The sequence below is a fragment of the Nematolebias whitei genome, chromosome 10 (assembly GCF_014905685.2).
Source record: "Nematolebias whitei isolate Nwh7 chromosome 10, NemWhi1, whole genome shotgun sequence".
NCBI lineage: Eukaryota > Metazoa > Chordata > Actinopteri > Cyprinodontiformes > Rivulidae > Nematolebias > Nematolebias whitei.
Window position 1 is genome coordinate 14,112,489 of NC_056507.1, and position 11,995 is coordinate 14,124,483.

The 11,995-nt window shown below is 40.0% G+C and overlaps 1 protein-coding gene across 1 annotated transcript in view; it reads left to right on the plus strand.

Moving 5' to 3' along the window:
• Nucleotides 1-5,582, plus strand: part of cotl1 (coactosin-like F-actin binding protein 1) — a 7,189-nt gene extending 1,607 nt beyond the window's left edge. Inside the window, exons 3-4 of the mRNA XM_037683386.1 lie at nucleotides 3,860-4,017; nucleotides 5,429-5,582. Coding sequence (XP_037539314.1) covers nucleotides 3,860-4,017; nucleotides 5,429-5,539 — 269 coding nt within the window. The 3' untranslated portion in view covers nucleotides 5,540-5,582. The remainder of the gene's footprint in view (nucleotides 1-3,859; nucleotides 4,018-5,428) is intronic.
• The last annotated feature ends 6,413 nt before the right edge of the window (nucleotides 5,583-11,995 follow it).

Below are 11,995 nucleotides of genomic sequence, written 5' to 3' on the forward strand. Positions count from 1 at the left end.
AAGTGGATTTTTAACCAAAGTGTTGTTTTTTTTTGGGGGGGGGGGGGCATAAAAACCTAAACCTTTAGATTATTTCAGGCCTAAGGATCTTGTCTTGGGAGGTTCAGAGTTTTAAAAATATACACGTGTTTGTCGTATTTACAATATTTTATGTTCTTGTTAAATAGGTGGCAGAGCGGAAACATTGTCCGTGATCCAGAATCTGTGATAGTTCCTCTGGGGAACCTTGAATATCCAGCAGATATTAGTGAAATGTTGCTTTAAGTAAACTGACAAGTCTTTATCATCATAAACCCCAACTTTGGATAAAGTTGGTGCTTTTGTGGCTTCACTTCTCTCCGGCCAGTCCAGGGAAACCGTTCTGGTTTCCTGGTTGCTCTGAGAGAGACGGCATGTGAGCTGAGGGAGTGTCCAAAGGAAGAGCGTGTCACAGAGACATCCTTTGGTTTTGGAAGCTGGATTATGCACACCGATATGTCTGTTTTTTTTGTTGTTTTTTTTTTTGCTGCCTCATCATCGTCACATCTTCAGTGCAGTTTTCTCTGCAGCAGCGTGGAGCTTGACTGCAGAGTCAGCACGACGTTGGAGGAAAGATAAACCAGGAATAGTCTGACAGAGGGAGGAAGTTGGGAGGTGTGGTGAGCTTCAGGTCAGGATTTCTGTTTGTTCCTGTTCCTCTCTGGCAGCTCAAACAGTTACAATAAGAGGCAGGACAAAGAGTGCATTGAATAATAAATTACTGTCACTTTGGAATGAGCGCGGTAACTCGCACTGCGCCGCGCTGATTGATGTGATCCAATCAGGTGACTCTGAATAGGACTAAGGGTTTAAACTATGGTTGTCAGACTGATAAGACCTGTTAGTCCCTGCTAACTGTCGCTACGTTAGTCCTGCTGCCAGGAATATTTAAACAAGCCGCTTCTACAGGTTCTCAAAGATAACGCTCTTTCTTCTGTAAAAACTTCTAATCACAGCAGCTTAAATGTCTTTACGTCTTCAGAACAACTCAGAGATTATTGTTTTAAACTAAAAGTACAAATAGCTCATTTTTGCTCCAACTTCTGCCATCTTTAGATATGGGATTAATATTTATATTTTATCCACTGATGTTCTGGTGCTATTCTTAATTAAGGCCAAAGTGAATAAAGCAAGAAATTACTTGAAATGTCAAGATCAACTTGTTTATTGAACCTTTTAATCTTTTTTTATTTTATTATTTTGCAATGTATGTGTCAAATTCTATAAATTCCTTTAGCCAATTAGAAAATATAGGATGAAATTGAATCCCAAAATATAGTTAATCTCGTTGCAGTGACATCTGTGAAACGTACAGTTGACTAAAAGAGTGGTTGGAATAAATCAGGTCAAAGTGAGGAGAGGAAATTTGCATCGTAAAAATTTTAACCTGGCTGTGTTTACTGGTCAAGTTCACTTTGTGTTCCCTCTTTGTTGTAGATATTTAAAGAAAAGTTTTTTTTGTAGTTTATCTTCTGCTGCTTTTCAGCAGCATTAATTTTTCTCAGATTATACCCATAAGTCTTTGGTCTGACTGAAAGGAAGGACAGAAATTAGCTTCTTGGAACTGCTTTTATTTTTGCCATCTCCATTGGGGTCTTCTTCGAGCAGTTCTCGAATATCTTTCTGAGATATTTATCAGCTCTTAGCAGTTAAATGCGATGGCAGATTTTTCTGTGAACCGTCGTGTGATCATGAAATATCTTATATTTTAGAAAGCTGTAACGTGTTTGCTATTTTTGCTCCATTGTGCTCCGTTTTCAGTAGATGCTCTGTTTTTTTCCAAAATCTTTACACAACTTTATCTTCTGGCTTAGTTTGATAACTCAGTTGTTGGGTGAAGACTGTTGGGTCATAGTTGTGTTAGTTTGACCAAATATCACTGAGTCGGTTCGGTTGGTGATGAGTTGTGTCAGTCGTCGTAGTTGGCCATTTTAATCCAGAAGTCCGGGCCTCGTGTCAAAGTGGCGGGCTGAGTGCTGAGAACAAAATGACGCGGTTTGAGAGACGATTTCTCCGCTCTGGATGGAGTATGCAGGGCCCTTTAGTGGCTCTAGTTTAACAAATTACCATAATTTCCAGACTATAAGCTGCTACTTTTTTCACATGCTTTGAACACCGCAGTTTATACAATGCTGCGGCTAATTTATGGATTTTTCTTTTTTGACGGGCTAACGAGCTTCATGCCACCAAAACATTTAGCCTCGTCACACACGGGCGCTCACATAGCTGCCCAATACATGTCTCTCTTAGGGGGGTGGGTCTTCGTGACTCAATGAGACTACCTGTATAAAGGTAAAAAAAGTAAAAAAATCTGACCAATGAAATGGGGAGGGGAGGCCAATGAAACAACTTGTTCTCTCCTCCCCTCCCTGTTTTGAAAGGCAGCTGAGTGACAGAGGACGGCACAATTTTGTGCAGGAGGAAGGTGAAGACAGTGATCAATGACATCCTGGTAGGCTACTGCATTGTTCTTTTTAACCAGCCGTATTACAGACACTGTCAGAATAATACATTTACTGTACGTTACCTGGTATGTATTTAATTAAAAGTTTTAAAAAATCTTTCTGCGTAAATATCATGTTACAACATGGACACCTGCAGCTTATAGACAAGTGCGATCTATATATGTACAACATTATTATTATTTTTTTGTTTGTTTTAATGGGAGCGGCTTATATTCGGGTGTGCTCAATAGTCTGGAAATTACGGTAGTTGTTTCCTCTTTCTTTTTTTTTTTTTGAGTGGGAAAACTGAACGAATAACCCAGTTCTGAGGAGCTAAAAGCTACCCAGGATTAGCTCAGTTAATGCGAGTTACAAATTGGGTTATTTCCAACACAGCAGTTCTAAGTTTGTACGTTAGAAACTGGCTTGAGAGGAAATAAACGTTAAAGCAGGACATAAACATGTGACCATTAACAAGAATATAAAAAGGTGAACAGGACAAACGTCACACAAGGCAGATAAAAAGCTGCTTTTGTCAAACCGATTGTTGCATCGACTTTGCTTTCAGTTGTTTGTTTTTTACAACTTTTGTGTTGAAGACACTTTGACAGCAGAGAAAAGGAGTCTACTGTTGGTGCTCAGCAGCAGTCGGTTTAACAATGTGACTTTTGATCAGTCCAGTGGAGTCACGTGCCTTCACTCTTTAACCATCAAATGTTCATTTTGTAAATGTGGACTTCAGATAAAACTACATCCGGTGACACCTTAAATAACTTCCAGGAAACAAGACCTTGTTGTTTATCTTTATTAATTTGTATTCCTGCTCTGATCTTCACGCTCCGTAGTTGCACGAGTAGTGGATGGAAACAGATCTGTAGCTTCTTTGTTTCTTAAATCTGCGTCCAGCTCTTATTTGAAACAAGACTTGATGGCTTGAAGTGAGAGCCGAACAAAAGCGGGAGTAGAAATTTGATTGTTCTTGTCGTCCTGCTTGTTCTCCTCAGCCAACATCAGTGACAGGCGTGGTGACACAACTGCCGAGCTCACAAAAGATTGAATCATGGAGTCTACTGACCTGAATACTTCCTGTTTGTATTAATCTCAACAAGCTCTTATTCTTGAATCTTTGCGACGCAGCAAGTTTTGTTTTTTTCACCATTTCACACATGAAGCACCTCGATCTAGACTTCAGAAGTTATTTTAGTGCTGTAACCAGGCTGCATATTATTCAAACTGTCATATCTTCTCAGGAGAAGATGTTTTTTTTTGTGAAAAGCTGAAATAAGTTTTACTTTTTAAAGCCACTTGCTGATTATAATGTGTGTTTTTATTTATTTTTCTACACGTAGAGGACGTTTACTCGGTCTTACAAATGTGTTTTCCTTGTGTTGCTTCAGATGACGAGCGTCTGTTCGGCTTCATCCGATTCACGACGGGAGATGCCATGAGCAAACGAGCAAAGTTCACGCTCATCACCTGGATCGGGGAAAACATCAGCGGGCTGCAGCGGGCCAAGATCAGCACCGACAAGACTCTGGTCAAAGACGTTGTGCAGGTCAGAGACGTCAGAGACGCCAGAGAACAAAGCAATTAAAGTAATGGCTCCTTTGGGGGAAACTGGTTATGGAGTAAATTAGCAACTGTTTGCTTTCTAAAGCAGAACAAACCCGTTTGTTGGAACGGTGGACTGGAAGGAAGTCATAAAAGAAAGTTAAAGTGATGCTGTTGCATTAGCTAAGTGACCTCTTAGAAAAATGTAAATAGGTGTTAATACGTGTATCTGTACAGCTAAACAAGTACAGTAGTCTCTCGATACTTCGCGGTTCGTTTATTGCGGCCTCGCTCTATCGCGGTTTTTCAAAAGAAGGCTGGACATGACACACAACTGGCTGATTGATGGATGAGCCGCACGATCGGCATGGGATTTTTATGCAAAATTATTTTAAATTATTTAGCACCTGCTGCACATTCGTGCAGCCCAGAGCTGCAGAAAAAGCTTCCTCCTGCACCTTTGTGCATCTTACACTGCAGGATAAACTTCCTGCTGCAGCTGATCAGCTGTTCACCTTGCAGAGCTGAGAAGTGGGCGTGGCCAAGAGCGCTTGCAGGTGGCTGAGAGCAGCGGAGGCAGGGAGCTGAAATCATGACATTCTGTGTTCTCTTTTAGAGCGTTTAGAGTTTAGAATCATTGTTTTTAGAATATTGCAAGAGTGTGGGAAGGGTTTAAAAGGCTTTAATATATATTTATAAATAATAAATTAAACTACTACTTACTACTTGTACTACTTATTCCTACTTCGCGGTTTTTCACTTACCGCGGGACTTCAGGGTACAGATCCCCCACAATAAACGAGGGACTACTGTATTTTGTTTTCTTTTTTACATTAGCTGAACAGTATGTGGCTTAATGAGTTGGAATGAGCTCAGTACAAAAAACGTGAAAATATTGATTTTTATTTTTTATTTTTGTCTAGATTGAGATTTTTGTAAAATTATACCCATAAAGACACCATCTAGCGAGCCTGGCTCCTAAAATATCATAATCTTCCTAACCTACCTTTTAAGTCTAGTTTATTAACAGGTATGTCTTCAGAAAATGTCATCTTATAACCCTTAAAATTTACAATTTTTCTCTGCCAGGTGACGCAGTGTTGGGAAATCCTTTCATATAATGTTTGGCGTCATTGTAAAGCTCTGGGGTTCCTTTTTTAAATACAGGGCTGGAATTCCTGATATCATTTTAGGTCAATAAAGATGAAGTTATAAAATTATCATGTTGCCCGGTAATAAATCACCAAATATTGAAGCTTTAAAGATGGAGGGTTTGAAAATAATACTTCCTCGTTGTGACTCATTTTGCCAGCACAGGTCAGATGTTGCTCGATTCAGTTTTTAGAAAATGTGTTTTATATCTCAGATTCTGAACGGATCGTTGAGGTTTGTTTCGTTTGTTCTCGTCTCTGCAGAACTTCGCCAAGGAGTTCATGATCAGCGACCCACGAGAACTGGAAGAAGACTACCTGCGCAAGGAACTGAAGAAGGCAGGCGGCGCCAACTATGATGCTCAGGCAGAGTAGAGGAGCCACCGCGGTTCACTGGAAGCATATGGGTTGAGGGATTGGGCAAAGTTTGGGTGGGAGGGGGGGAGTGTTGGGGCTGGGCTGCTACCTCTTGGGTAGAGGGTGAGGCAGAATGGAGAAGTTGTAAGTAACCACTAAATACTTAGATTAAATGGTCAGTTGATCCAATAATGAATTGTAGAGTTGCTTTCCACAGATGGGTGCTTATTTACTCGATTTTAACATGTTTTTTGTTGCTGTTGTTTTTTTATTGAAGCTTGTGCAGATTGAAACAACTTCCTTGAGAACTTGACTTGCGCACATTCCATGACTCCAAGGAAGCTTACTTTAAAGGAATAGTTTGATGTTTTGAGACAAATGCATTTTAGTTTGGAGGGGATTAAACTGGTTACATCTCTGGTTAGCTCATCTTGGCGCAAAGGGAAAAGGCCAGACCTTCAGTCACCTCTCTTAATTTACATGCATGACAAGTTCAAATTTGCAGAAAAACACATGTGTTAAACACATATTGAGATATTAATCTTTTCCTTTTAAAGATCAAATCGTGTATGCTCTGCAGACTGAATAAGCACATTTCTGAATGTTGGTCAACGCAAACGGTTAAAATCTGGTCTATAAGCACTCTTAAAGATGGCCTTCTCTGTGACGCCCCACCCTCTTCCTGGTCAGCTCATGGTTGGTTATGTACTGTGCTGTGAATCGTCATCCTCATCTCAGCTGAGCCACAGTGGGGAGAAAAAGAAGTTGCCCTCAAGGCTGCAGCACCGTTTGTCAAAAATAATCAAACGCAATGTGTTGTCCTGACGAACTGAAGGTTTCACTCCACAAATAAAACGGTAACACTGGAACATCTAAAGAAAACAGAAACAGACGTCTCATTTTGAACCCTTCACTCGTAGGTGTGTGTTTGACGCCAGAACACACTCTTAAAAAAAATACACCGTACCTCTCAGAGGAAAGGATCTCCATTTTCTGAGTATTCTCCGCTCGTTTCGAGTCGAACTGAGTCACGATGCTGAGGGCGCCTTTTCATCTGGAGCCAGACTTCTGTGTTTGGATTACAGCGTCAGAGTCGTCTGTAATTCATCAGCCTTTTTGAATCCCTCTGATCGTCCCAGTTTCACTCGATGTTAACGGTTTGATCACAAGCAGCGTTTGTTTTCTTCTCTGAGAATGGAGATCTTTTCCTCTGGTGTTTCATCTCTTGTTCTACATGTGTGTGCGTACTGTAACCCACTGTGTATGGCAGCCTTAGTCTCCCGTGGAGAGAGGGGCATCATGGGAGCTTGTGGACACTACACTGTGATTGGTTATCCTCCTTTACATCGCACAGGATGTGAGTCCAGGCTCATTTCTACCAAGGAGGAGCCATTTGTCGGTTGTAGCATCTCTCTTTATTTAGTTTCAATCCTCCCTTCCCCCCAAAGGAAAAAAAAATACTTTTCTCGTCCATTTTAAATTTTTAATGATTTGATTTTTTTTTAACAGTGTTGTTATGGACAGTGATTTAAAAAAAAAACATAATGCAAGACAAAAAAGAAGAGAGAACGGAGTGGGCACAAGAAGTCATTTTAAAATAAAACTTGATTGTTTTTCCAAAACTTGTTTACTCGTGTGTCTTTTGTGTGTCTGAACGTCAGCATGTACTGCAACGATAAGGAAGCAATAATTCAAATTAATTCGCTGTAATTTTGGGCACGTAAATCAGCTGAGACATCACATTTTTGTATTTTTCGCAGTTATATTTTAGATAAGCTGAAGTTAGTGTTTTAAGAGTAAAACGGCTGCTCTTCTCGCACGTTGCAGACGTTTTAACTGTGGCTGGTCTTTTTAAATCATTTTGATATTTTCCTCGTTAGTACTTCCAACAATTTATTTCAACCATTAACATCATGTTCACCTGTTTGACCCATCAGATGAGGAACGGGTTTCTCCTTTTAAATGTGACCTCTACAGTATTGCTGTGTTAGAGATTTTCCAGGTTAAAAAATACAAATGTAGATTGTTTTATGTGAGAGTGGCTTTAAAAAGTTACAAACCATTGGTTTTAATAATGTTACTGTTATTATAGTTAATTTAAATTTCAAACTATTAACGGTTTTACCGTTCTTTGTCAAATAAGTTAAGTTTTAAATAATACTGACTGGTTTTATCAGCACGAATTGTGTGACAGTTATACATTTCGTTATATATTTGAGGGTTAATTCCTCCAATTTAGAGTTTACTGTACCTCAATCGCTTGAATCTGTAAATTTAGGGTCGCAGAATTTTGGCAGTGGAGACAAAACTGTTGCTTAACACAGTAATTAACTGTCAATGTCTTTGTGAAGGTTGATGTTTTGGCTCGTTTGATTACCGATGTAACACAAGGATTCTGGGTGGATAAATGTAATACGACAAGGTAACAGAAGCGTTCATGGACTAAAGTCCACACTGCAGCCCTCTGAGGAGCTTTAGGGTCTTTGTCGTTTTATTAGACAGGCTGCAGGGATTCAATGTCAAGTTTGTAAATTATAATATTGTAAACCCATCACTTACGTTTTAGTTTGTTCAGGTTATTGTTGCCTAATAAATAAGGAACTATCATCCTCACCGATATGAAACTCTTTGTAAGGGTCTTTGCACTGTTCCTGGACGTAATCCTTCCATCAGCCTTTAGATGCATTCCTGCAACACTTTCACTTCACTGACACCTCAAATATATAATTAGACTTTTTGTGATTTAAACTCCAAAGATGTAAACAATGAAAATAAAAATGGAAATGATTATTCATTGACACATTAGATTAAAACTAAGAATATAACCAGAAGAAAGAAAAATATAACCCATAATTCAAGTGTTATTATCCGTGCTGCAGCACACACAGACTGGTTCACTCTTACATCCGTGAAGCATCGTTAATGATTGATGATGGATCATTTTAAGCAACGCTTAACTTCTATTGAATCGTCGTCTCTGTGAGAGTCAGGGATTTGACGTTCAGCTGCCTTCTGCATGCATGGAAACCATGACTTCTTTGAAAAGATCAAACTAATTAAAACACAACAGAGGATAGCTCAGCTGGTTGACAGTGGAGTACTGAAAATTAAAATTAAACGTGTCTCCGCAGAGATGATGCACCAAATTGTCATATTTCACTTAATATTTGCTGACGTCAAATTCAAAGAGTCAGAGACTTTGTAAAGACCAGAAAGCCCACCAGTTGTAGCATTTAATGTTTTTTATAAGAAACAGAGAGGGGAAAAAAAACTGAAAGTCTGATAAATTGCGTAATAGCATATTAACAACTGAATCCCTACTCATTTCATTAGCAGATTGCCTCATCAGTGTATCTATAAAGAATATGGATTTTCAATAGAGTCCTAATTTTGCGAGCTGTCTTGTCACTGTTGTCAGCCTGAGCGACGGGTTCTGGTGGGTTTCAGGTCAGTCGATGGCTCCCAGCTGTTCAAACCCAAACACTGTCAGGCTGCTGTGGGTTATCCTGTCTGCTGGATGGATTATCGGTGTGTTTTGGTGACTCAGCCTCTGATCAAACACTGCTGAATGGCTGCATGCTTGTTTATGTCTGACAGGAAGGATGGGTGGTTTTTCAGATCTTTGAGGACTAATGGGAGGTTGCAAAAAGACAGAGCTCTCTGTGGGGAAATCAGCAGTCAGTGTAATTTCAGCTTGTTGCAACTAGTGGAGGCAGGTCTTTGTGGGCCGTTTGTGGCTTTAAAATTTAAATCAGTTGTCATGTTTTCTTAGAAGCCTGTCAAATGAGAGGGGAAACATCCCGAGAAGCAAAAAGAAGAATCCAGTTCTGTCTTTTTTTAGCTCACAGGATTGCCACATCCTGGATGACCAAGAATCCATACCAACATCCATGTATAGGATGTCAAAGTTCATGCTCAATAATCCAGGTAAAAAATCCAGTAAAGTTAAGCAAGGTCCTCTGGACGGTTTCGTTTGGTTGAAACGTTTTGTCCTTTATCCAAAGGACTTCATCAGTCCAAGGAGCCACAACAAACTCAGTCCCATAAGTGGCTTAATCACATAGTGCCAACCAGTTTTATGGTGATTAATATGGTTTCTGGAGTCCACCATCTCCTCCGTCAACTCCTCTAAGGCAATCATAACCAAAGTGGCTCAAAACATCAAAGGCATCATTTGGATGAAGAGCGAAATGTTTCAACAACAACAAAGAAACCATCCAGAGGACCTGACTTAACTTTGTTGGATTTTTTTTATCTGGATTATTGAGCATACACATTGGTTTTGAACCACTTTGGCTATGGCTGCCTCAGAGGAGTCGATGGGGGAGAGAGCGGACTCCAGAAACATCACCATAAAACTGGTTGGGCCACTATGTGAGTAAACAACGTATGGGACTGAGTTTGTTGTAGCTCCTCGTACCGATGAAGTCTTTTGGATGAAGGACGAAATGTCTCAACATAAAAAGAAACCATCCAGAGGACCTGACTTAACTTTGTTGGGCATGTATAGGATGATTTAAGCCCTGTTTACACAATGCCAGTTTGAAGTAAAACCAAAGTATTTCTGTAACATTCAGAAGTTGTTTTTGTTGACACCAAAACTTTGTGACTCCAGGTCTCAGAGTGGAGGTTTTTGGAAACACTTGGCATCGTTTCAAGGAAAACCTCAACTTTCTTGCAACCACCCATGTGTACTACGATTGCAGTGAGTCAATAATTTTTCTGCAAGTAGACCAACAAGAGTGACAATGGCAGATATCAGAGTGCTGTTTGTGCTTCTCACTTTTTTGAACATGTGTAGCAACCCAACCTCATCCTCTGTCCAGTTGAGTGTATTCACTGTTTAGGATATACCGGTAACTGTTGTTGCGGGTACACGCTCGTGTTGTTGCAATGCAAAAATCACAGCACCAGTGAGCTGGCATTGAAATTACAGCGGTTTCAAAGAGCACAGCATTACGGTGTAACTTTTCTTCAAGCACCATCGAAAAATCTCATATGTTTCCAGAGATCAGTCGTGTGTATTCTACCCTGGAACAGCTTCTACCCTGAAGCTGTTAAGACTCATGAATCCCTAATCAGGATTATCACTGTGAAAGAAAAAAAAAAATCAATGTAATGCCACTTGATTGTTGATATGTGCTGCTGACTATCCATACAGCTGATCTTATGCTACTGATGCATTTCACACAGCTATGTTCATTTGAACTCATCTGCTCACACAGACTCATGTTCGTGCTGCTGTTGTTTGGCGTATTGTTTTTATACTACTAGTGCTTAGCGTATTTTTAGTTTAGCATATTTCTTGATTCGTATCTTAGATCTTATTACTGTTTTCAATGCAATTTATACTTTTGTTGGATGTAACTGGGGTCCCAGGTACACAGTTTTGTTCCACCACATGTACCACATGTGCTGTGAACAACAAATAAAGAAACTTTGACTTTGACTTTGATGTGTGGGCATGGCCTTAAAGAAAGAAATCTGCAAAGTGCTGCAAGTTTATAATAAGTTTATATCCTTAATGTTATACTTTCACATTTTGCATGCTGTAACAGCACCAATCAGCATTATAAAAGGTGAAGGCAGATAGACTAATCACTGTCAGCGTGAAACTCGACCTCCCAGTGCAGAGACGAGGAATGTTGGCATGCAGGACCTGTAGGAGTCCAAACAAGGATCTGTTCCTGCAGGGCCATACTACTGAGATCCTTCCTGCATTCCTCAGACCTCCTCCTCGTCTCTGCAGCATGCTCCTCTGCCTACAGTCATGTGCACATCAGAGATGAGGAGAAAAGACCAGAATTGTCTTGCCGTCCACACATCTCAAAGCATTTGCGATGACGCTCTTGCGTTCTATGCGTAGAACGAAACTGGCTCCTCTGTGCCAATTTAGTGTCAGTGCTTGTTGGAAACGAGACAACACTACTGGAACTTTCAGAAGCAAAGGTGTATTTGTGTTTACTTTTGTAATTTATTCTTTCATCATGTTGGGATAAATGAAGCTGGAAATCATGGCGCTCCCTTAAACCTGCAAAGCTTCCAATCTTTGGTCCCTGCACCTCAGAAAGTTTCACAATGACAGGTGGAAACATGTTGCTCAACCCAGATATAGATGGATCATAACTGTGTCATCAGACATTGGGGAAGTTTAGTGAGTTCAGCGTTTAGACTGTTGCGCTCCCACTGGGTAAGACCTGATCATTTACATGATAACCCCAGCCTGATGCTCTGCCCCATTTCTGTTTTAGAGATGATTGGCTGATGATTGGTCAGCTCTGCCTGCCACCCAGGAGCTGCAAGATATGGTTAGGTGAACAAAACACTGGAATCCTCACAACTATTACTTTGCTTTTTATAACTTTGATACTTTTCCAAAACATTTAACTTTGTTTACAAATGTTTTACTAATAGAAATATATGAAGTTCTCTTCAGTTCTTAATAAAACATCTCTTTGAAATTGGTTTCAGTAT